The 26,336-nt window shown below is 37.1% G+C and overlaps 1 protein-coding gene across 1 annotated transcript; it reads left to right on the top strand.

The window, feature by feature from the left end:
• Positions 1-5,042: 5,042 nt before the first annotated feature.
• On the top strand, positions 5,043-18,918 carry IL13RA2 (interleukin 13 receptor subunit alpha 2). The gene is made up of 10 exons (XM_045383707.3): positions 5,043-5,172; positions 5,364-5,490; positions 6,757-6,908; positions 7,985-8,138; positions 8,668-8,788; positions 11,957-12,141; positions 13,174-13,319; positions 14,750-14,894; positions 17,520-17,638; positions 18,794-18,918. The coding sequence occupies exons 2-10, from the start codon at positions 5,397-5,399 to the stop codon at positions 18,842-18,844; spliced, it is 1,167 nt and encodes a 388-aa protein (XP_045239642.1). The 5' UTR covers positions 5,043-5,172; positions 5,364-5,396; the 3' UTR covers positions 18,845-18,918.
• The last annotated feature ends 7,418 nt before the right edge of the window (positions 18,919-26,336 follow it).

Below are 26,336 nucleotides of genomic sequence, written 5' to 3'. Positions count from 1 at the left end.
CTATTTTTCCATTTTCTTTCTCCTCAAGCCCCATTCTAAAACCTTTGACCAGTATTTTTAGATAGCTTAAACAATGTGAATAGGAAGTATCAAATTTTATAATTGATTTTTTTTTTACACAAAGGCAACAGAAATAACATGCCTATAGTTTTTATGTGTTGTTTTAAAGAAATCATTTTAGTGACATTGCAAAATTCCATTTATCATTTTTTAATAAATAATTGTCTTTGCAAATTGGTCACTGCCTTTACAATAAAATAAAACAAAAAACATATGGTCATTTTGGACACTTTAGAAGAATCTTTTTTTTTTCCTTCGTCAACATAGAGAAAGAACATTTCTAAAAAACCATGTTATGTATATTAGCCTAGCAATGTTTTTCTGTCTTTTCCTTCCTTTTCCTATCCTTTCTGTATAGATTGTATCAGCTGTGGGGCCCTGTGCTAGTCATATTACTTCTCTAAGCCCCAGTTTTACTGTTTGTAAATATGCAGTACAAACCTTATACACTTACAGACCTGTTAAAAAATCAATACAAATTCTTTACAAACTACAAAAAGCTAAACAAATGAAAGTAATTACTGTTATTATGGCAAAGATCAGTAAAGGCAGCACATTGGATCAACAAGGGTGGTATAAATTGGAAATTAACAATAAGTGTCTAATTATCTACTGTGTACAAGTCTATTTTGCTGAATTAATAAAGGCAAATGTGTAGGTTGTGGCAAGTTATTTTCAAGTGTTGCTTAGTGGCAATGTCCTCAGAAGCAAACCCCTCTCAAGTATATAGAGCAATTTACTATCCTCCTGGCACTTTCACATACATTATCGTATTTAATCTTCAAGACACCCCTGCCAGGCTTGTATCATTACCTCCATTTTATAGATACAAATTGAGATATAATTTACCTCTTACAACAGTGGTTGAGGCAGGAGTGAAATCCAGATTGATACTTACACCGCTGTGCCTTTTATTATAACAAGCTCCTCGACTATATATCTGTTACTTTATCCAAAGAATAATTGGTCCTCCCGGCTTTTATAGCACCTTGGTATAATTCCAAATTTGCTTTAGATGGCTTTTGGCCCCACCCATAACCTCCCCATCTTGTGACTTGTAGAATCTGTGTCCTGGCTCTGTGACTGTTTCAGGAATACCTAACTAATGTTTTCTACATGCTTGATTATCAGACAGGCAAGAAAGTATTAGAGATTCTAATTAATGTCTCTAAAGTAGAGAGGAGAACAAAAGAGGACCTGTGATAACTGCCTAAGTTAATCTATTTCTTGAGAAACCATATGATTGGTAAGTACCTGGAATTTCTCCAATAATGCAAAGATTGCAGCCAGCTCTTAAAGTGAGAGTATTATGTTGCATGACTTTGAAGTGGTGGGGAAGCGAGATTGAGAAGAGGCAATCACTTTAGGTTTGCCATTCCAAAGGAGATTCTCAGTGAGAAACTATCCCAGCAATAGTGTTGTGTAAAACTGAGTGGGTAGAAAGAGAAAGCTACCCTCCACATTGATCTTCAGCATGGAAAAATTACCTAGTATAGTGATTACCATCAAGGGCTCTGGTACTAGATTGTCTAGATTTAAATCCAGGTTTCATCATTTATGGCCTGTGTGACTTGAGGGAAGCCATTTGACTTCTGAATGTCTTAGTTTCTGTTCTTCGAAAAGTTAATCTCATAGAGTAGAGAGTAGAATAGAAGTTAACAGAGGCTGGGTGGGGAATAAGGGAGCAAGGATGGGGAGAGGTTGGTGAACGGGTACAATGTTACAGTTAGATAAGAGGAATACATTCTGCTTTCTATTGCACAGTAAGGTGAGTATAGCTAACAACAATGAATTGTATTTTTCAAAAGCTAGAAGAAAGGAATCTGAATGTTCTTACCACCAAGAACTGATAAATGTTTGAGGTGATGTATATGTAAATTACCGTGATTTGATCATTACACAACGTTATCCATGTAACAAAACATTGGACTCTACCCCATAAATATGTATAATCATTATGTATCAATTAAAATTAAATTAAACGTAAAAAGAAAATTTAAACAAATAACATAGAACTAAAAATAGTATATATGTCCAAGTCTGATTGTGAGGATTATATGAGATAATGCATATAATTGCATGGCACAGAGCAGTGCCTGAGATGATGAATAAATACTAGAAGGTATTATTATTATGACAGATACTATGACTGTTGCCACTTTCACTTTGTATCTTCTGCAAGATTTAGCTGGGATAGTTATCTGGCAAAAAAATTCTAAAGATGCTCAATAAATGTTTATTGAATTATTGCTCTGTCAGAAATGTCATAATGATAAAACTGTGTGGTGCGCTGGATGGTTTGGGTGGTGACAGTAGGTAGAGGAAGGTTGGGAGTCAGGAAGAGGCTTCTAGTAAAATAGGTGCAGGATAGATTCATTATGATAAGAACATTTATTTGCTAGTTAGTGGAAAGGGTTCAGGAGATGTGGTTTTCAGTCCCAGCTCTGCCACCAATAAGTTGTATACACTTGGCCTACTGACCTTCCTCTCTGGCTGTTATTTCCTTATTTCTAAAAATGAGGCACTAAGACCAGATGAGTGGTTATGAACTGTGGTCTGGGGGTCTGAAATATGTAAAAACAACTTCTTCAAATCTAATATGTCTGCATTTGCTTTTCTAATCTTCCCTTTGTCTTCAGGTCCCCCTCTTCCTTGTGAGAAACTCAGGTGTTCCTGGTAACCAGATAGTGTATAAAGTCCCTTATTGTGATAGTGACAATCCTGTGACCCAGAAGCAAAGGAGAGAATTGTCTTTGTGTTCATTTGGGTAAGAAAGTCTTGGTTGGGCCCTAGGTGTAATTCAGCAACTCCTTTTCTGGGTTTATCCATAAGTGATGCTAGAAGCTAGCTATCTTATTTTCCACCTTTGCTTAGGTATATTGATTGGTCTGATCCATGAAATGCTATTTGATAGCCTGAGTCAGATTTCAGTAGCCTATAAATGGAATAGAAGCAAATGATTTTTAACTCTTTACTTAGCATTTATGCTGTACATGACACAATGCTACTAAATTTTAAAGAACAGATCGATAGGGGAGAGAGAATTTTGTTAGGATCTCTCTGAGAGCATTTTAAGGGCAGCCTGATTGCCTTAGTCCTTAAAGGTAATATGGAAGGTTTTCTCTTTGTCAGACCTATTGCCTTGATCCCAGTAGTAACCAGTGTGTTCATCTTAATCTCTGTGGAAGATCTGTAACCTTCTGTTAGCCAAATCTACCTAGTACTTACAGATGCATTAGTGGGCAGCCATTGGCTGGCAAGTAGAGGGAGAGGAATTGGGGAGAAAGAGAGATTTGTTGGGCCTCAGTGAGAGAAATGACATTCTTTCCTGATTTTATGAGACACAGAATTTTAAAAATAACATGGTGTTGATTCAGCTTGGTTAGCTAATTAAAGGAAGACTTAAACACTGGGGTCCCAGAGGAAAAGCATTCATAATCCTGAGTCCAGTCTGTGGGACACAGCAGAATAGGGTGAAAGTGCACAGGACTGGGAATCATGATCTCTGTTCTACTTCCAGCTTTGTTACTAATTTGCTGTGTAATCTTGGTCGGGGCAAGTCTGAGTTTTACTTCCCAATTTATAAAAGAGAATTTGACTAGCATAGTCTCTAATATACATACTGGCTCTAAAAATTTGATCCTAAGATTCTATAAAGTAGCCATTGAAGCTTATCTAAGTTACAATATTACAGATGGATCAGGTAGTAGGAAGAGGGGGTGTGGAAGAGAGGGTCTGTCCTACTGAATTAATCTATGCACAGGAAAAGAAGGGCAGTCCCTGAAAGTTCGGGTAAGTGACTTTTAATCCTTTACTTTCTGTGAAATTGTTGGTTCCAGAATATAGATTCGAAGAGAAGTGTATGGAACTGGGAGTAGTAATTTTTCCTTAAAAGTAAAGTATTTTAAATTGAGTAGGTATTTGAAGGCATGAATCCTTTAAATTTTGATCATAAAACCAATATCCCTCAAGAATAGAAAGATGACTAAATTGTATTCTGTGGCAATGAAATGCAGTTCTAGTTTAAGTAAGAGATGAAAAGTTCAGATTTACCCTTTAGAAAGGTCACTCTTGCTGTACCATGGTGTGGAAAATGGATCAGAGGCAGGAAAGACTGAATAAGGAAATCCCTGCTAAGATCCTCCACTTAGGAAGTGGTAGTGGTAATGGAGAGATTGGATGGGAGAGGAGTTGAGGAAGACTCCCAGGTTTCTGGTCTGGGCAACTGGAAGGATGGCAATGCCATTTGCTAATACAGGAAACACAGGAAAAAGCGGAACAACAATGAGAGTAGATGGAAATAACACATTTTAATTTAAAAAAGTAGTTAAAAGAAAAAAGGAGCAAAGAAGAAAATCAATCGTCCAGTAGGGGGCGAAAGAGCTAAATAAACACTTTTTTTAACTAAAAAAAATATTTATGAGGAAACAGCAAAATTTTGAACTCTCTGAGTCTTCGGTTTAGGTTCTGAGCTTTCTCAGTGGTCAACTAACTTTTATTTTATTATTTTATTTTATTTTATTTTATTTTATTTTATTTTTTTATTTTATTTACTTAGAGACACAGTCTGGCTCCATTGCCCAGGCTGGAGTGCGATGGTAGGATCTCGGCTCACTGCAATCTCTGCCTCCCGGGTTCAATCCATTCTCCTGCTTCAGGCTCCCGAGTAGCTGGGATTACAGGCGCCCGCCACCACACCCCGCTAATTTTGTATTTTCAGTAGAGAAAGGGTTTCACTATGTTGGCCAGGCTGGTCTCAAACTCCTGACCTCAGGTGATCCACCCGCCTCGGCCTCTGAAAGTGCTGGATTAGAGGCATGAGCCACCACGCCCGGCCGAAATAACTTTCAAATACTTTTTTCTTTTTCTTTTTTCTTTTCCCCCTCTGAAAAGTGTATTTGACAGTGTTTTATGTGTTGCTAGGGGAGACGGTTGCTATGGAGAGGGATGATATCGTAACTCCATTGTGAACCAGTAAGAACACTCTCGTGGGTCTAACGTCTTCCGGATGAAGGCTATTTGAAGTCACCATAACCTGGTCAGGAGAAGTGTGCCTGTCGGCGGGGAAGTGAGGAGCTACAAGGGTTTTTGTTTTGCTTTGTTTTTATTCTTGTAAGTAGGTTGAGACTAGAATCCTTTCTTTCCAATTATATTGGTTCCTAACTTGATTATTTCTATTTCCATGGTCTGAGGTGGACATAGTTTTCCCAATCTTGGTAGAAAGCACAAAAGTATTTTTAATCACGTTTAGTTTGATTATTTGATGTAAGAGAAAGTTAAAATGTTATATTTTTCTTTCATAGGGGGACAATATCGAGGTTTTAAATCTTGGAGAAATGGATTTCGTCTACTTGGCTATCAGATGCTTATGTACCTTTCTGATAAGCACAACATTCGGCTATACTTCATCTTCAGACACCGAGATAAAAGGTAAATGGATTTTAATGGAATCGTTTTTAAATTAAGAAAAGTAAAATTAAATGGATTTTAATGGAAAATTAACTGTCTTTTTGACTTACCTTATGGAAGTGTGTAACTAACTAGTAGATGAATTGTTATTGAAACTATTTCAGGAAGTCCATGAACAAAAGCTATGTTCTTACTAGTCACTTTCTTGCATAAGGTAACTGATGTTGACACACATTTTGTGTGATAAATGACAAATTAAAAGACACTGTCCATACCTTTTTGTATAGTCTTTTTTAACAGATTAAGTATCTGAAACTTCATTGCCCGGTACTAAACTAACTGGAACAGTTCCTTAATTACTATCCTTAGTTACTATCCTTAGCTTTTATGACAATTAGATAAATTAAAAAGGTACAGAAATTTAATGTGAAATTTAAAAATAATTATGGAATTATTTAATTATTCAATTATTTTATTATATTATGTAATATAATGTTAATGATTTATTAATTAATTAAAATTATTTATAGCCTATTATTATATGTTATATTTAATACAATTAAAATACATATATTTATATTATATTGATTTGTTATTGCTGTTAGACAGATTTTTGTAATAAAATGTTCCCGTCTTAGACCAAATTCTGGCATACATGACCACAGAGATAAAGCCACATTGAATTTTTTACTACTCTAAAAATTAATACCTAGTGAGGCAAAGTCACATTTTGCATATGTGGTTTCTCAAAGAAGGAACAACTATATAGCAGTAGTCTAGATTTTTTAACAGCCTTACTGAGATATAATTTACAGAAAACCAACTCTTTAAAAAGGTACTATACATTGGTTTTCAGTATATTCACAAAGTTGTGCAACAATCACCACTATCAAAGTCCAGAATAGTTGCATCACCCGTAAAACAGCCCCTAAACTCATTAAGCAGTCACACTGCATTGCTTCTCCCTCCGGCCCCTACCAACCACAAATCTACTTTCTCTCTCTATGGATTTGTCTATTTTGAAATTTCATAGAAATGGAACTATGTCAATATGTGGTCTTTTGTGTCTGGCTTATTTCAGTTAGTATAATGTTCTCAAGGTTCATCCATGTTGTAGCATGAATCAGTACTTCATGCCTTTTTATGACTGAATTATATTTGATTGTATGCATGTAGCACATTTTGTTTATCTGTTAATCGATTGGTGGACATTTGGAATCCATCTAGATTCAGCAACATTTGTCATAAAATACAGAAAAATAAAAGTGTTTTATTGATTTATTTCAGTTAACCCTCCTCAGGATTTTGAGATAGTGGATCCCGGATATTTAGGTTATCTCTATTTGCAATGGCAACCCCCACTGTCTCTGGATAATTTTAAGGAATGCACAGTGGAATATGAACTAAAATACCGAAACATTGGTAGTGAAACATGGACGGTAAGTAAAGCATGCATTTGAGGCATCAGAGTGATCATCAGGTGTTATTTTGTGATTCCTGACTTTAGTGTCCACTCCAATTCCCATATCTCAATAGTTCTAATTAGGATATAAAAAGCTTCCACATCTGCCTCTGTCTCCTATGCATCCTGCTATATCTGTTTTCACCTCATCCAGTGTTAAGATTGCCATTGGAAGAACAAGAAAAAAAAAAAAACTCGGTCTCAAGCAATATGAACTTGAAGAGTACTTCACTAGAAGAGCATTTCACTGTATTTTACAATTGCTTATATTCTTGGATATGGGCCTTATACATGCTACTGAACTGTGACCTTTTCTACTGTAGGAGACAACGCTTATTTATCTTTGTACCCTTCCCACAGAGGGTCACAGGATTGTGGTTCGTTGTATATATTGTAGTAAGAGCTCAATGAAAATGTTTTGAATTATTAATTACTTATATACTCAACAAGTATGTATATTCAAATATTTCTGTTGTAGATGGCATTCTGCTACCTCTCTAATTTAGCTAGGTAGTTTCAAGAGACAATTCAAATCGAGCATTTATTGATCAAGTTTGTGCTGGACACTCTACTAGGTATCAGGAATATATGAATAAACAATAAATGATTTTTGTCCTCCAGAAGCTCATGATTTGTCTGGATTTCTCTGGTTACTTCCAGAGTTTTACTTTATGTATTTCCTGAAGGTTTCATATTATATTTTTAAGTGTGACATAATTTACCAAGTAATGTGCATATGGAATATGAAAATTATCTATTTGATTCCAAGTGGATATAGCTCAAGTTCCTGCCATAAAGTTTTTTTCCTTCCAAAAGTTTTTGTTTTTATTTGGAATTAGATGTTAACATTCAAATGATCTCATCAAATGATATGACATACTGAGGTGAGCTCTGCTGGAAATGTATCTGTGGCATTGTATCAAATAGTCACTAGGACTGTCTTAGATTTTGGGAACTCTCCAGGGTGTTAATGATTTATTAGTCTTATTAATATAGCTCACTATACCATGGAGGCTTCTAAGCTTGACTTTGTCTCATCTTTTTGTCAAACAGACCATCATTACTAAGAATCTACATTACAAAGATGGGTTTGATCTTAACAAGGGCATTGAAGCGAAGATACACACACTTTTACCATGGCAATGCACAAATGGATCAGAAGTTCAAAGTTCCTGGGCAGAAGCTACTTATTGGATATCGCCACAAGGTTAAAACAAAGTTCTCTTTTCATATTTAATACTATCAGAACTATTCATTTGGGAATAAGTCCCTTAATTTTTATGTACCAGGCTGTAGGCACAATAGATCCTGTGACAGTGTGGCACAAAATAGAATCATTCTTGTAGATGATGATTAGTTTTTAAAAATTCTTTAAATCAGCAAATACCTTTGGCAAAACCTGCATATTATTTTATTGATTTAGTTCCCAGTTTTGGGGTCATATTAGTAAACATTCCTGAGTATTTGTTCATCTGCTCAGAGCATCCTAGAATAATTTTACTACTCTTGCATATGCTTATACTAATATGAGTAAATGAGCCATCAAATGTTTTTTGATTTTGCACATCCCTCTTATCGTGAAGTGATTTCCAGTAAATTCCTTTTGAAATAATCTTGATATGTTGATTGCAAAATAAAATGGAGAGGTCATAGGAAATGAAGTAAAATTGTGAAATGATTTCACAAATGATTCATCACCAAGCCTTTGAAACATTCACAATTGATTTGTTCCTTAGGAATTCCAGAAACTAAAGTTCAGGATATGGATTGTGTATATTACAATTGGCAATATTTACTCTGTTCTTGGAAACCTGGCATAGGTGTACTTCTTGATACCAATTACAACTTGTTTTACTGGTAAGTATTTTTATAATTAGACTTCAATATTAAAAATGTCTACTCAAATTAATCGATAGTATGAGTAACTATATTTTCACTAAGTTAAATTCATTATACTCGTCAGAGTTGTATTTATGATGAAAATTGTTTACAATTATTTGAGGATTTCAATGGGTGTAAGTGGTTTTAGGATGTAGATACTGGAAGGTATTCTATGGGTGATATAAGGAATGCAATAATGGTTTCTATACTGGGTTAATTTTGTATCCTTTAGATAGATGAAATTGGAACCTAAACAATTTCGACACATTTTGTATTCTTGTCTTTAAATAAAAATGGGTTATCTATTAAACTGGATCTTTTTTCTGACTCCCTACCTTTGTTAACTGTCACTGAAGCTTTTAAACTTGGCCATCGTGACTCATGTATCTCCTTAGTTTCTTAATTGTTTCAGGGTAACATGATCACCATGTTCTGATGCTCCTTTGCAAGGTTGCACATCTGTTAAGTACCTACCATCTCGACTGTAAGAGCTCTACTTTAGGCTTCCTTCATTCAACACCTGGATGATTGCCATTGCTTCCCAAATGACAGTCGCTCTGATTCCAATCTCTCCCCTTTTTATTCATTCTGCACACTGTAGCCAGCTTTATCTTCCTATACTGCCATCTTCATATACCACGCTCTTGTTCAAAAACCTCCTGTGTCTACTCATTGCCCCAGGATAAAATCTGGGCTGCCATACTCTCTACTATTACCAGTGTGAATGCTCCAATCCATTTAGATCCATCTCTACATTTTTTTTCTCACCCATGTTATTGCCTTTTATACCTTTGTTTGCATTACCTTCTGGAATGCCTTCTGGCTCTATCTTTCTTTCACCAATTTTTATCCATTTTTTCCAAGGCTCATCTGCTCCCGAGTTTCATTAACCTTTAACTGATCCTGTCAGCTTCTGTTTCATTTTTCTTGAGCTATTACTCTTTTCTTTCTTTCTTTCTTTCTTTCTTTCTTTCTTTCTTTCTTTCTTTCTTTCTTTCTTTCTTTCTTTCTTTCTTTCTTTCTTTCTTTCTTTCTTTCCTCCCCCCTCCCCCCTCCCTCCCTCCCTCCCTTCCTTCCTTCTTTTTCCTTCCTTCCTTCCTTCCTTCCTTCCTTTCCTTTCCTTTCCTTTTCTTTTCTTTTCTTTTCTTTTCTTTTCTTTTCTTTTCTTTTCTTTTCTTTTCTTTTCTTTTCTTTTCTTTCTTTCCTGAAACAGAGTCTCCCTCTATCACACAGGCTGGAGTGTAGTGGTGCGATCTCGGCTCACTGCAGCCTCCACCTCCTGGGTTCAAGCGAGTCTCATGCCTCAGCCTCCCGAGCAGCTGGGATTACAGGCGTGTGCCATCACACCTGACTAATTTGTGCATTTTTAGCAGAGATGGGGTTTCACCATGTCTCCCAGGCGGGTCTTAAGCTCCTTACCTCAAGTGATCTGCCCACCTCAGCCTCCCAAAGTGCTGAGATTACAGGCATGAGCCACTGCGACTGGCTTGAACTATTATTTTTTTTTATAGCCTGTAATTATTTATTGTCCAGATGGCATTTAAATTTTTTCTCATATATGTGTGCCTTGTCTCCTGTTAAACTTTTAAGGGATTGGTGGGCATGAATTGTTTATTATATTTCTCTTGACTACCTCCAAAGTACTATACTGAAAGTGGATTACCACTAAATATTTATTACATGGATGAAACAAGTGATAGCACTGATAAACTGATAGGTAATTATCTAAATGTATGCATTTACTAAACAATGGACAAACCAAGAGAGGACTAAGCATTACTACTGGTGAGTTCTAGTTCCAAATTATCATGGCATCTTTCTTTAGAAAATAATAAGAGATAAATGATAAACTATAAACTATTTAACAATCCTTAGATCTGGGTTCTAATCCCTGCTCTAGCATCATTTAACTTGGAGGCCTTGGGCAAGTAATTTTTTCTTTTAGAGTTTTTGTTTCCTCATCTGGAATTGAATAGGTAAATTTCAAATATCGAAATTATTTGTTCATTGATTCAATACATATTAAGCATCTTTTAAATGCCAGGCAGTATTCTAGATAAAAAGAACAAAAGCATGAATCAGAGAAAGTCTCTGCCCTCCTGTACATTGTAGTTCATATTTGATATAATTTGATCCTCATCTTAATGAAATAGAGAGGAATAAACATTAACATTTTAGAGATTGGAAAGTAAAGGCTTCCCTGCTGGCATCAAGTAAGTCTGTATGAAGTTAAGCCTGGAACTGAAGTCTCCCAAATCTAATCAAGTGAACTAACCAGGAGACAACAATTTTGCAAACTCTCCCTAAAGTAAATAGTTGGCATAAAGTTAATTTAGTAGAGTCCAGATACGTGTACCGGCACCGTATCAGCTGTCACATTGGCCTCATTTCAACAGGGATTTTGGCGTCTTTTACAGATAATGTCATGGTTTGCATTGCAAGCTATTCTTTAGGAAAATAGCAAGCATTTGTTGCTTTCAAATTTAGTGGGGAATCACCGCTAGTTCTTTTTAGCTTTATTACTGGAATAAGGTTAACTTTAAAGGATATGGTAACATTTCTCATTTAATAGATGAGAAAATTGAACAGTTACTTGCCAAACAACTCCTTCTTTTCTTTTTGCCCTCCTACGGGTAGCTTTTCTGACGTTTATCTCTTGATGTGTATTGTATCCTCTAGATTTTCATTTATTTTATTAAACATAATATTTTCTAAGTCTGCTTTAAAATTTGCTTTCTTTTAAAATAACTTCTCCAGTAAAATAATTTAAAAGGCAATATCATACAGGATTATTTGTATAAATCACAGGTTTTCTTACTAGGAATCTTATTCTTTGATTCACAAACCTTGTTAATGAATCAATATAACCTAAGTACACAAGTAAGAATCTTTGTCTTTGAGATTTTGTGAAGACTCCCAACAGATTGTAAGCTCCATGAAATCAGGGACTATGTCTGCTTTCCCTCCTGTTTTTTCCCTAGTGCTTATCATGGTGTCTGGCATATAGTAGGTGCTTAATAAATATTGTACATTATTAAATGATTTTTAAACTGACATGGTATCCTAATATAATTGAAAATGAAGCACCTCGATACTGGAAGAGATTGTTAATTAAACACAATTCTCACAACACTCATTTTACAGGTATGAGGGCTTGGATCGTGCATTACAGTGTGTTGATTACATCAAGGTTGATGGACAAAATATTGGATGCAGATTTCCCTATTTGGAGTCATCAGACTATAAAGATTTCTACATTTGTGTTAATGGATCATCAGAAACCAAGCCTATCAGATCCAGTTATTTCACTTTTCAGCTTCAAAATATAGGTGATGTAAACCAACAAACAACTTCAAATTCATTGTTTCTAGTTTAGGCCGTTTACAATCACTTGAGAGGGGGAAAGAGAAAAAGGGAAGGAAGGAGAGAGAGACATCGACAGAGAGACAGACCTATGGAAATGCAAAGACAGAAAAACGAGAGTCAGCAGAGTGTATGAGGAAGCTCTTATTAAATATATAAGGATGAAAGATAAGGAATTGAATAAAGGTTAAAGTATCATTTTCATTTAGAACTCACAATGTTATTTTCCATCTTCAGTTTGTCTGCTATACAGTAATTTTGTCTAGTGTTAGTGATGGAGTAATTATGAAGACACTTCTTCCCAGGCCTCAATAGACAAATGACTGGATATTTATTGAGTCTATATTTTCAGTTCTAATAGTTATGAGAGTGATGAGTTCTAGAGTCTTCCAGACCTGGCTTTAAATCTTAGATCTACCATTTTTCCAGTTGTGTGACTTTGGGCAAGTTACTCTGTTTCAATTTCCTTATTAGTATCATGAGGATAATAGAGGACCACCTCATAGGTTTATTGAGACATAAATATTTATGTCTCAATAAACATAAATAAACAAAAAAAACACAATAAAAATTTAGTGAGACATAAATGAGATTATGATGTAACATCCTTGGTACTTACAGTGTCTGAAATAGCATAAGCATTAAATAAGGGTTATCTATCTGTAAAAGTAGTAGTATTACTGATTGTGGTTGTTATTTCTAATGTTACAAAATGGAAAATGGTTGTAATGATTTGGGTCTTCAAACTTTTCTCTTGGACTTATATATTTGTCAGTGAGTGACTTGTCAAAAATGAGTTTCCAAAATAACCAAGTTGGTTAAGAAACTCATCTTGGTTGGTAAGCAACTTTGATTTTAATACACATCATAGGGAATATTACCGAGCTACTTGGTTTATCCCTAGAGGTTTCTGTTACCAGATGTCCCTAGCTTTGGATAAAGGCTACTGCTAAACTTCAACAATCTCCGTGTTGAAATGGTTCTCTTTTGCTTTTCAGTTAAACCTTTGCCGCCAGTCTGTCTTACTTGTACTCAGGAGAGTTTATATGAAATTAAGCTGAAATGGAGCATACCTTTGGGACCTATTCCAGCAAGGTGTTTTGTTTATGAAATTGAGATCAGAGAAGATGATACTACCTTGGTGGTATGAATATTGCATTTATTTGGGAAAATCATAACTGCAGCCTTTTAAATAAAATAGCAAATGTGAGAACCAAAATCAGTTGCATTCACGTGAGGGAAAGAACATGACATGTATTTTGGTTCAATCTCCAGAAAGCCAAATAAACGAATGGACAAAAGTATAATGAATGATACCAATTTTAAAGTTACATAGGAACTTAGAGATTATCTAGTCACTTGTTTTCAATTTTGTGTCAATAAAGTTACTGAAGGCTTAAGATGGATTGTGGAGAGGCCTCAAGTAAAAGCAAAAAAAAAAAAAAAAAAAAAAGCCACAAAAACTACTTATGGAGGAACAACCATCAGGTCAAAATTCCAGTATGGCAGGCTTACAAGAGAATTGCTTGTACCAGGCAAGAAGGGCTGGCTGGGGAATTAGGCAATGGTTGCAAGACTAATTACTGCCACCAGCACCAACAATGTGGTGATGCCTTTAATCATATGTTGTTATGTATTATTTTTCCTTATTAGTTTCCAGTTTAGAGAGTGGTAGAGAGAAGTTAGTGAGCCGGTAGTTCTAATTCATTCCTTTCATATACAGATAAGAAAACTCATTGTTGAATTGACATATAGATCCCAGGTATGTAAATTCACTTACAATCAAATTATGCAGTTAGAACTAGATTTCAGATCTGATTCCCAGTCCACTTAAGTCTACACTACATTATGCTGATTCCTAAGATAAGTTATGCCAAAGGAAAAGCAATTATATTGAATGAGAAAAATTATTGAGCTCTTTGAAATGCAAAATTGAAATCATTGCTTCAGTGATTTTTTTACTCTGAGATCACTCAGCCTTGAGAGTCTCATAACTGTAGCAATAGTTTCATACCAAGCCATGAGCACTGTTGTACAGGTTTTGTTTCCTTATTCTTATTCCAAGCCCTGAGCATTGTTATGTAAGTTTTCCTTACTCTTATTAACAATCAGAATAAGGAAATAAGAATAAGGAAAAAAGAAAAAGCTATACATTAATATATGAACTCTATAGTTTCCATAGTAATAACATTCACATGCTGGCTCTGTGTTTTGGTAACTGAGTGTATGTAGCATCTTCCAGTTCATAGAATCTGGGAAATTTGACACTAGTCCACATACTGGGTGTTATATACACCAAAGCTACCTAGGAATTTTGCCCTCTCACACATGCTGTCCTTCACTGTAAGTGATCCATTATCACCGTAGAAATAAAATATAGATAAAGAAGGGAAGAAACAATGATTTGAAAACCCCCACTATACAGAGAGCTAATTACTGCTGAGAATATGCATTTCTAGTCTTTTGATGCATAGATTTTATGTAACAAAACCCACTTTGAAAGGGACAGATATGGAATCTGTCTAGTTGCAACTAGATCAAATAATGGCATCTGATTTTGTCCTTGGCTTTCAGACTACCACAGTTGAAAATGAAACGTACACCTTGAAAATAACAAATGAAACCCGACAGTTATGCTTTGTAGTAAGAAGCAAAGTGAATATTTATTGCTCAGATGATGGAATTTGGAGTGAGTGGAGTGATAAACAATGTTGGGAAGGTATGAGCTAAAAGGACAGTAACTAAATAATGAGCTATTTGCTAACAAAATTAATTTTCTTTCAGTATATTTTGTAATTACGAAAGTGAAAGACTTTCCCATATAGTCTATGAACAGAGAGGATAATTTAGCAAGCGCTTCAATTGAACAAAGATTTATTAAAAGTCTAATATTAATTCAGTTAGGACTAGGAATATTGTTATACCTCTATTATCAACATTCCTGTTTTTCTGTCAATATAGATAATATGCTCATTCTTTTGAGGGATTGGCATGAGCGTATTTTAATCAATATTTTCTTATGCTTTCAGTATTCAAGAGAACAGAAATCTTAAAGCAAGTATAGATTAGCATACATTTGTTTCTGAGTGTCTAATACTATTCTGAAGGACTACTTTTCTATTTCAGAGGCCATGATTAGTAATATACATATTCATTCCATTCACTTCCAACACTGATTTAAAGTGATTTATGATAAGGGCATTAAAATTCCATAGCAATATAAACTAAAAAGCCTAAACAATGAGGTAAAATATGATTGTGCTTCACAATATACTAGCTTTAAGAGTAGAAATTACCAATAAATGTTCAAAATTGAAGGAAATAAACTCAGCATTGCTCTTTCAGGTACATAGATAGAGATGCAGCTATTAATACATATACTGATGTTGATACAGATGGATACTGGCATATCTATCAGTCATTCATCTCCTTTCAAGTTGTTCTACTATAGTGGAATCTCTATTATCTCCCTACGAATATAGTGGTATCATTGATCCCTTTCATTCATCAAATATTTATTAAGCACCTACTATGTTTCAGACTCTTTTCAAGCATTGGAGATATGGCAGTAAATAAATCTCTACCCTCAGGGAACTTATATTTTATTTCCAATTGGGTAGATATAGGCAATAAACGAGAAGCCTAAAATATTATATAATCATTAAGGATTATGGAGAAAAAATAGCAAGACAGTGGAAAACTCAACCAAGAGCTATACAGAATCAGAAAGAAGACTTACTAGTTTCATATTTTTCATTTTTGTCACTGTTTTAAAAAATCAGGACACTCTAAAGTTATGTCCTGAACTATATCTTGTCATTAGTCAATGCATTGTATAAAGTGGATATGGCAAGATTTTAGCCATATCCTCAAAAAATATATTATCTTCTGTATTTTACATGCAATCTTATCAGTGATAGTGATGCCTAAGATTTCTCTTGCTTTGAGGGAAATCTTTTCCTTTTTTTTTTTTTTTTTTTTTGGTATGGAGTCTTGCTCCATCACCCAGGCTGGAGCGCAGTGGTGTGATGTTGGCTCTCTGCCACCTCTGCCTCCTGGGTTCAAGCAATTCTCATGCCTTAGCCTCCTGAGTAGTTGGGATTACAGGCATGCACCACCACGCCTGGCTAATTTCTATATTTTTAGTAGTGACGGAGTTTCACCATGTCAACTAGGCTGGTCTTGAACTCCTGGCCTTAAGTGATCTGCCCACCTCTGTCTCCCGAAGCGTTGAGATTACAGGCATCAGCCACCATGCCCGGCTCTCTTCATAGAATCTTAATGACTTTGAAATTAGAAACAAGGAATTTCTTGAGTTCCATATGGTCTCGGTTCTTTAGGACATTTCTTATTGGATGTTTCAAGTTATAGAAAAATAGGACAATAGTATTTTTGGAAATTAGAGTATGTCCTCTTCAGGATTGACTCTGTATGGGGAAAGGCAGTAGAACTTCGGCAAAGGAGCTTCCTGCCTTCCCACTGTTAATTTTGCATGACAGATAACTTACAACAGTAATTTCTCTGGATTATATTCTTGTAAATATTCTCTGAACATGTGAATGTGACTGATAATTTTCTAGTAGAAAACAAGATTGTGAGGAAATAGGACAAAGAAAAAGGTGGGATCAAGGGAGGTTTGTAGATGTCTGGCTAAGATTAAAGATCTTTTATATTACTCCAAAACAAGCGAGAGGTACTAGTTTGGGGAGATCAAACTTCATCTGCTTTTTAAGTTTGCCTAGTGATCGCTCATTTCTTACTATGCATAAGAACCATTAAAACTCCATCCCTAAAATAAAAAAGCAAAATAAAAAAGAAAAGAAAAACCTTATCCCTCCCTTTGGTCTTTAAAATATGACACAACTTTAAAAAGGTAACCTTAAAAGATGATTTCCATTACTCACACAGGAATTTGTATTGAAGGATACCTCTTGCTCGGTACAGTATCCTAATATCTAAGTACACGTTTGACTTACTGAGAGTTAAGAGACACACACGACATGTTTGTTTAATCACTTGGCTAATATTTTGTCATTTTTAAATGGAGAATTCAAAAGGTCAAATATAAACAAATCCATATCAGGAAATAAGAATTGTGTTTTGAGAAGTTATTTTTTAAGTGAAAATAAGACATGTCACAGTTCAGTAAAGTACTTTTCTGTATAAAAAGTGCACAAATGAAAGGAATGCTATACTCAAACACAGTTGTGGTATTTATGCACTGGCAAATATGACAGGGGTTTCCAAGCTTAACTCAGTCCTTAACTATTTATAAAATAATTCAGTTTCAAAAATAGTGATAAATGTATAACACTTCCTCTTTTTGTGTGATTTTTAATCCTAGTTGAAGAACTATTGAAGAAAACTTTGCTACTTTTCTTGTTACCATTTGGTTTCATATTAATATTAGTTATATTTGTAACCGGTCTGCTTTTGTGTAAGAGAGACAGCTACCCGAAAATGGTAAGATGTGTAACATTATGATGTTTAGCCTGAGATGGGAGATTTTTTAAATTTTCTGCACTTAGAACTGATGGAGTGACATTTTATAATTTTGCTTATTCACTGTGGGTATACAATTGATTCCATATGGATTATGATGTTATCTTCAGAAAATACAGTAATTTTAAAAAATTAATCTTACAAGACTACATTTTGAGGTGGATTTACTTTTGTCAAAATCAAACTTTAGAACATGAAATACTATTTGACTCTAGACTAGACAATGGTATACAGAAAGAGTTACAAGAGAAAAGCAGGATTGGGAGAAAGAGAGGAGTGAATGAAAATGGTCATAGACTGAAACACATATTACCAGTGTGCCACAGGCACAAGAACACATACAAATGATAAAACATGGTGCCTGCCTTTGGAGCACACACTCAAGTTAAGGGAGACAGGATCCATATGAAAAAATACAACCTTTGAGATGATTTTAGATGATTGCCATTTGAGTCTTGCAGATAATGCTATAGAATTTCAGAAAACAGTAAGACCACTGTGGGTTGGGGGGCTTTAAGAAGGAGTTGTAACCTGGAGAAAAATATCTTTTTGGGACAGGGTCTCATTCTGTCAGTCAGGCTGGAGGGGAGTGGTGCAGTCATGGTTCACTGCAGCCTTGGTATCTGGGGCTCAAGCAATCCTCCTGCCTCAGCCTCCTGGGTAGCTGGGACTACAGGCTTGCACCACCATAGTGGGACTCCATTTCTATAAAAAATGTAAACATTAGCCAGGCATAGTTTTCTTTTCTTATAAATTCATAAGAAAATTCATAGTGGCTAATGTTAGCCACTATGCCTGGCTAATGTTTACATTTTTTATAGAGATAGAGTCCCGCTATGTTGCCCAGGCTGGTCTCGAACTCCTGGGCCCAAACAATTCCTCCCACCTTGGCCTCCCAAAGTGCTGGGATTACAGGTGCCAGCAACTGTGCCTGGCTGAGAAAAATATCTCAATGCCATATCTTTTCAAGATAGAGAGAAAAGTGAATGTGTATAGAATGTTTCACTTTGTTTGCTGAATGCTCTTGTGCTTATTCTCTGAGTTGTTAATCTTCAGTGAAATAGTTTGTGTTATTAATGATGATTTGTTAATAACAGAGTTCTTTCTACATTCCAGAATTTTTCTGTGATAGATGAAGACTTTCCATATCAAGAGACATGGTATTGACTCACCAGCTTCCAGTCATGGCCAAATGTTCAATATGAGTCTCAATAAACTGAATTTTTCTTGCAAATGTTAAATACGTCTTATTTTAAAATGTTGTTGTATTTAAATAGGCTTTCGAGTACTCAAAGCCTCAACTAGTAGTACATTTTCTGGATTCTATTAACAGTTTCTTTTCTTATAAATTCATAGTGAGAGTGCTGCATGTAGAGAAATCAAGGTATGAGTCAGGTTTTATATTTATGATGTATTAATAAAACAATGTGACTTCACAGATTGCACTAAGCCACAGAGATATTGTCAAATCTTGGAAAATGAGATTCTAGTTTTTGTTGTTGTTTGTTTTAAACTGCACTTGGGATGAAAGTACACAGTATGAATAAAACTGTTTGGCTTTAGGCCAGGCGTGGTGGCTCATGCCTGTAATCCCAGCACTTTGAGAGGCCAAGGAAGGCGGATCTCCTGAGGTCAAGAGATCCAGACCAGCCTGACTAACATGGTAAAACCCTGTTTCTACTAAAAACACAATAAATTAGCCAGGTGTGGTGGCATGCGCCTGTAATCCCAGCTACTTTGGAGGCTGAGGCAGGAGAATCGCTTCAACCTGGGAGGCGGAGGCTGCAGTGAGCCAAGATCGTGCATTCCAGCTTGGGCAATAAGAGTGAAACTCCATCTCAAAAAAAAAAAAAAAGAAAAAACAGTGTTTTGCTTTAAAAGTAACCTGTGAAAGTATTAGGAAGCAAGAAGTTTTAAATACATTCATAGTCCTAAGTATATTCTTTGCATTTAATGAAGAGAAATGTGTGAGGAATGCAGTGCTTAAAAGCCTAAAAGTAATAAAATGATTAGGAATCATATTTGAAAAAATTGGAAGTCACAAACTACACAGAAAGTAATAAAATGATTAGGAATCATATTTGAAAAAACTGGAAGTCACAAACTACACAGTAAAACTTGAGAGTTTCCCTATACTTTCTGATGGTATATGTTTTTGGTTCACAGATCAAAAGGCACAAACCTCTGAAATTAGTAAGAACCTTTTTAAAAGGACAACCCACCTTCAGGGTATATGACAATCTAGGTGTCGATAATTGCTTTAAAACTTAGGGAATAATGAACTCCAATCAGGATTATAGATTACAATCAAGAGCCAAGCTTCAGTTCAGACTAGTTTCCGTTCAGTACTATTCATAGTAGAGTGGCCATAACCTGGGAGCTTATGAAAACTGCTCCAACCCCGACCTACTCAGTTAGCAATTTGCATTTTAAGAACATTCCCAGATGATTCATTTGCACTTTCAATTTGAAAAGTACTGATTTATAGCAGTATTTTAGAATAAAAAATGCTAAAATAATATAATGCAGAGGAAAGCTCATGGGCAGGGTAGCCACAGCTGTGCTCATCATTGCCACTGATCATCTCTAGAAGACGAAAAAAAGCTAAAACTGAAGTGTAAACCAGAATACCATCCTTAACTGTCACTTGTAATCAATGGTAGGATGTACCACCATTTCCCTAAGTAGACTTGTCCTTGTTAAACACTAAAACTCCTGTGATAGTGTAAATTAAGATGCAATATGATTGGCAATTGCTGTCAAACTAGATCTTGCTAAAATTGTTCTTAGTGAGTTGAAGGGTGTAGGGGAGGAAGGAGGAACGTGATGTGGAGAGGTCAAGGTGAGGTAGAGATATGGCAGGCAACCTCATCCTGGGAGGCTACATGCATCTTGGCAACCTACTTTTCCAATTCCCTTGTTTAGTGCATGCACAACAAGCTCTACTAATTAAAGGAATTCTGGACTCTCTACCATCAACCTAGAAGCCCCAATCAGAATTGCCCCAACAAAAGGGAATCAAGTGGCACCAAATGTGGATAGAGTTGGGCCCTGCACAAAGCACCCAGAAATGAATTTGGAGAGGGGAGTCAACTGCCACTCCCCCAGTCCACTATTTTGGACACAACAGAGGTTCTCTGAACTGGGCGCCAGAGCATATGGACTTGAAGAAAGTGCTTTTTGTACTTCACATGGTAGCTCCATCCCCACTGAAAATGAGCCCACACAACTTGGGCTTGCATGAAGGATGGGGCCCAACTCACCCTCTCTACACTGAATGGCAGAGGCTTGGCAATGGAAAGCAAACAAACCACAAGAATTGTCAGACTGGAGGAGGAAGCTCTGCTCCAAGTTCATTTTGGTGATAGTGTTACAGTAGGTAGCTAGTCAGGCATGAGAAGGGCAAGAGAGTGCTCCCCCTCTACTCCCCCCAGAAAAGTCAGGTGACCATCAGCTGATGGTCAGGCAGTTGTTAACTGTCCCTCTAAAATAATAATTGGTCACAGCCTGCACCGGGGGAAGGCAATCTCCCTACAGATAGGAAACACATGAAGCTGGTGATCAGCCCCCCTTTTGATAAGAGCTTCAGGAGTTGAGCGCATGGGCTTACACATGCACATTAAGAGCAAAATGGCAGAATTTAACTGGTATATGACCTTCTGGGGCGTTGCACCAGAAAAGGGATGCAAGATACCAGAAGTAAGCCAGCATAGAAAATCCTAAGTCCAAGGTCCAACAGGACACTTGACCTCCAAGTTGGCTGCTTGGCCCTCTTCCAAGTATGTTTTATTTTCTTTGTATTCCTGCTCTAAACTTTTTAATAAACGCTCATTCCTGCTCTAAAACTTGCCTCAGTCTCTTCTTCGGCCTATGTCCCTCAGTCCAATTTTTTCTTCTGAAGAGGCAAGAATTGAGGTTGCTGCAGACCCGTATGGGTTCACCACTGGTAACAGTAGCTGCCAGAGGGGTCTATCTGTGCCTCATAGCCTTAGGCCAGAAACCAAAGGACAAAGTCTATTCAAACTGAAGGTCATGAGCCCTGAAACAGTGGCATGATAGGAAGATCACTTTCTTGCCTGCTCAGGATGAACAGCTGGTGCACTCCCACCTTCCTGCCCCTAAAACCGGGACCTCAGCACACCCTGGCATAATCGCCCCACCACCACCACCTGCCCCCTCCATCAAGGCAGATGTTTCCATTAGTTAGCTTACCTAAGGAAAAGCTGGCTCTTACTCTTAAGAGCCACATACTGGAATGAAGCCTGAAATGCACCACTAAATAACCTGCTTCTAGGAGGGCATAGTGCTAGTGCACAACATAAGCTTCCTGAGACCTCCACACCATCAGCCCTGCAGGAGATAGGGTTTTGGCTCATATGTTCAGTACATGGCTACAATAGGCAGCACAGGAAAAAGAATGGAAAGAAAAGAGACAAATTGTTTGGAAAGCTAAGCCTTCCCTCAATTAATGAGTAAAGGTTTTTGCCTTTTTAAAATGTTTGAGTTACTTTGGCTAAATGAATGACTTACACTGGTAACCTGGAATTTGATATCTGGCGAACTTTCCAAAATTAAATTATAAATTATGCCTTTTTCTGACCTAATTAATCTTTTAGACGTTAGGTCCCCTAAAGTCCAAAAATAACATATTTGGTTTATTTGGTATAAAAACCATATGACTTAGTGTACGCTATCAATGGTTATTATTGTTATGTAAAATTGTCATATGCCACAGAAGTAACCAAAATTTCCCTGTCAATTGTGGCTTTAATAGTGGCTGTCCTATCTAAAACTGTTTGTCATCCCTGGACAATTGTCTTGTTTTGGGCCTCTTTAGAAGGTGGTTTTATTGTCAGCTATACAACTCTAACAGGTGTTCTGCAATGCAGGTTTCTAATCACTTTGGAGATTGTGACATTAGAATAGAGGAGAAAACTGCTGGTGGGAATGTCTCTGAGCATGCTAATACATTAGAATCAGTGTACAATGAGCAGTGAGGATGACCAGAGGTTACTTTAGTCGCCATCTTGGTTTTGGCAGGTTTTGGTCAGCTTCTTTATTGCAACCTGTTTTATCCGCAAGGTCTTTGTGAACTGTATCTTGTGCCTGCCTCCTATCTCATGCTATGACTAAGAATGCCTAATCCTTGGAATGCAACCCATTGGTCTCAGCCTTATTTTACCCAGTCCCTATTCAATATGGAGTCACTCCGCTTTAAACACCTCTAACATATTTCCCCCTGCATTTTACAAGGAAAACCTCAATCCTGAGGGTTGTAGATGGATGAAGATCCTTCTTCTGCAACTTCCTCAGGCTGAATGGGGCAATGATATTTCTGCCTAACTATTAGGATCTCTTGTATTTGGGGTAGAGAGGAGCTCAGTCAGAAAGAGTCAGTATGGTGAGGGCCATTCATAACTCTGAGTTCCGACAAAAGGTGATATCTGAAAGATTAGTAAGTGTTTAATGTAAGAAAACATTGAGGAAGCTTATCCTGTATTCCTACACAAAGAGTACAACAGTAATATATTTCACAAGGTAAAGCAAAATAAATAGCATTAGCCCAAGTTAAAAAGCTTTCAATGAATTGGGCAACTGTTAGTACCAAGCTGATATGGAGTTGCTAGCTGATTATAATACATGTGCAGGATTAGAATACTGATCTGGACTTTTACATTATCCATCCCTCTTGTTTCTTCTGAGCTGCGGAGATCACTGATTGGTTCACAAGAATAAATAGTCAAAGCTGCAGAAACAAAAACCTTAAAAACAACTGATAAGAATAGAGTCTAATACCAAGTGTACCATAATTTTTGAAGCATAATTTTTTCTCTCTCCAGTCTCTGAATTTTACTAAAGACAAATCGTGATAAGACTGATTTGCTGTATTATGCTTGGCCTGATTATTTGTATAAAGTGCAGCAAGAATAATTCTTTTTTTATATAGGTTTTTAAAAAAAAATTTTTTTTGAGACAGAATTTTGCTCTTGTTGCCCAGGCTGGAGTGCAATGGCACAGTCTCAGTTCACTGCAACCTCTGCTTCCCAGGTTCAAGCAATTCTCTTGCTTCAGTCTCCCAAGAAGCTGGGATTACAGGCATGTGCCAACATGCCCTGTTAATTTTGTGTTTTTAGTAGAGACATGGTTTCACCATGTTGGCCAACCTGGTCTCTAACTCCTGACTTCAGGTGATCTACCCACCTTGGCATCCCAAAGTGCTGGGATTACAGGCATGAGCCACCATGCCCAGACTTCATATAGGCTTTCAAAAATTGGCTTTGATGGAACTTTTTTCCATAAAAGGAATCTTAAATAAAACTTTTTTAAGCCGAGCCAAGCCATGGGTTTGTATCCTCGAATACCTGTGAGTTGAGTAAACTCCTCTCCTCTTGAGACTGGTGCCACATCTGTGTTTCCTTTGTCCCAACGGGGACTTTGGTGTGCTCTGCTACTCTCCCTTATGGGTGGCCCCTACCTAAAATTAGATCTCCAGTGGGACCTGCAACTCCCCAGGGACCTATTGGTCTCCCGTGCTTGCCAGAGTCAGAGTGGATTGTGGGGCATATTTGTGGGGGATGTGGGGGTGTGGTGATTCAAGGGCAGAGAATCCCTGTGCAGAGCAGTGGCCCACCATGGGTGCACAGCCAGTGTGATACCTCCCATCTCAGCACAGGTCTGAGGGAAGTGTGGGCATGCTTGCATGAGCTGTCCACCCAGTTTTCTGTCTGCAGGAAGTTTCCAAATTGCCACTGACAGTGTTGCCCCTGGTCACAAGGGCACAGGGGCTCTCCAACAGTTTGGTGGTCATCAGACTGTCACAGGGGTGAGGGGAGCAGAGAGGCAGCCCCATCCACCCTTTCCATGTGTCTCCAAGTTCTTTGGGGGTTGATCTCTGCCAGACTGTTGCTGCTTTCCTTTTCGGCATCCCAACTTCTTCCCATGGGTTTTCAACAGCTTGTGACCCTCTTTCCTCATCTTTTTATTCTGAACTTGCCCATTCACCAGTACCTTTGATATTCTTTCTGAGAAAAACTGGCATCCAATGCCCCTAGTCAGTCATTGTGAATAAATAATACAACAAAACAAGTAGTAGTTTTTTAAAGTGCCTAGGAAAAATCTCTCAGAGGAAACTTGAAAAATAAAAAGAAGTGAGACATGGAAGGAGTAGCAGGAAAAAGGTACTAATCTGAGAGCAAAGCAAATATGGGGTAACTATTGTGGGAAATTGCTGGTACTTTAGAACTAAAAATACATCAATGTTGTTGGAGTGTTATTCATGGCAGAGAATACTGTGATGTGATTTAAAGGTAGGAATCAGGTATCGGAGGGCCTTGTATTCCATGAAGAAATGTTTTAATGTTCTAAGTGGGTGATGGTTAATACTGAATGTCAACTTGATTGGACTGAAGGAGGCAAAGTTTGATCCTGAGTGTGTCTGCAATCATGTGGCAAAAGAAGATTAACATTTGAATCGGTCAACTGGGAAAGGCAGACCTACTCTTAATCTGGGTAGGCACCATCTAATCAGCTGCCAGCATGGCCAAGATTTAAGCAGGCAGAAAAACATGAAAAAGCTAGACTGGCTTAGCCTCCCAGCCTACATCTTTCTCCCATACTGGATGCTTCCTGCCATCAAACACTGGACTTCAAGTTCTTCAGCTTCAGGACTCAGACTGTCTTCCCCTTGCTCCTCAGCTTGCAGATGGCCTATTGTGGGACTTTGTAAGATTGTTTGAGTTTAATACTTCTTAACAAACTCCTCTTTACATATGTATATCTATCCTATTAGTTCTGTCCCTCTAGAGAATTCTGACTGATACAGATTTTGGTACCAGAACTGGTTCTAGAGGAAGAGAATATTAAGAATGGAGTTCTTTCATTGATTTGGGGATTTCTGGAGTTGGCTGCTTAATATGGTTAGACCCCAAAATGCTAAGGACTCTACTTCTAATAGTATGGGGAACACTGAGAGTCTTTACCATGAACGTTTAGAGAGTTATGCAAAAGAAGTGCATTTGACACATCTGATTCACTGCTTGTGAGAGGCAAGTTTAGTGACTCTATACATAATACCTTTGACCATATGTGGAGAACCAAGGAACATAATGAAGCTGGTTGGTTGCTCCTAAGTTCAGTGGACAAAGTGATGAAAGAAACTGATTAAGTCAGGGATTATAACTCCCAGCTTCAGAAGCAGATACTGAGCCTCAAATATTCTTATTTATTTATTTATTATACTTTAAGTTCTAGGGTACATGTGCACAGCGTGCAGGTTTGTTACATATGTATACACGTGCCATGGTGGTGTGCTGCACCCATTAATGCATCATTTATGTTAGGCATATCTCCTAATGCTATTGCTCCCCCCTCCCCCCACCCCATGACAGGCCCCAGTGTGTGATGTTCCCCTTCCTTTGTCCAAGTGTTCTCATTGTTCAATTCCCACCTATGAGTGAGAATATGCAGTGATTGGTTTTTTGTCATTGGGATAGTTTGCTGAGAATGATGGTTTCCAGCTGCATCCATGTCCTTGCAAAGGACATGAACTCATCCTTTTTTATGGCTGCATAGTATTCCATGGTGTATATGTGCCACATTTTCCTAATCCAGTCTATCATTGATGGACATTTGGGTTGGTTCCAAGTCTTTGCTATTGTGA

The sequence above is a fragment of the Macaca fascicularis genome, chromosome X (assembly GCF_037993035.2).
Source record: "Macaca fascicularis isolate 582-1 chromosome X, T2T-MFA8v1.1".
Taxonomy (NCBI): Eukaryota; Metazoa; Chordata; class Mammalia; order Primates; family Cercopithecidae; genus Macaca; species Macaca fascicularis.
The sequence above is the reverse complement of the archived record's forward strand: the minus strand, read 5'-3'. Positions and strand labels throughout refer to the sequence as shown.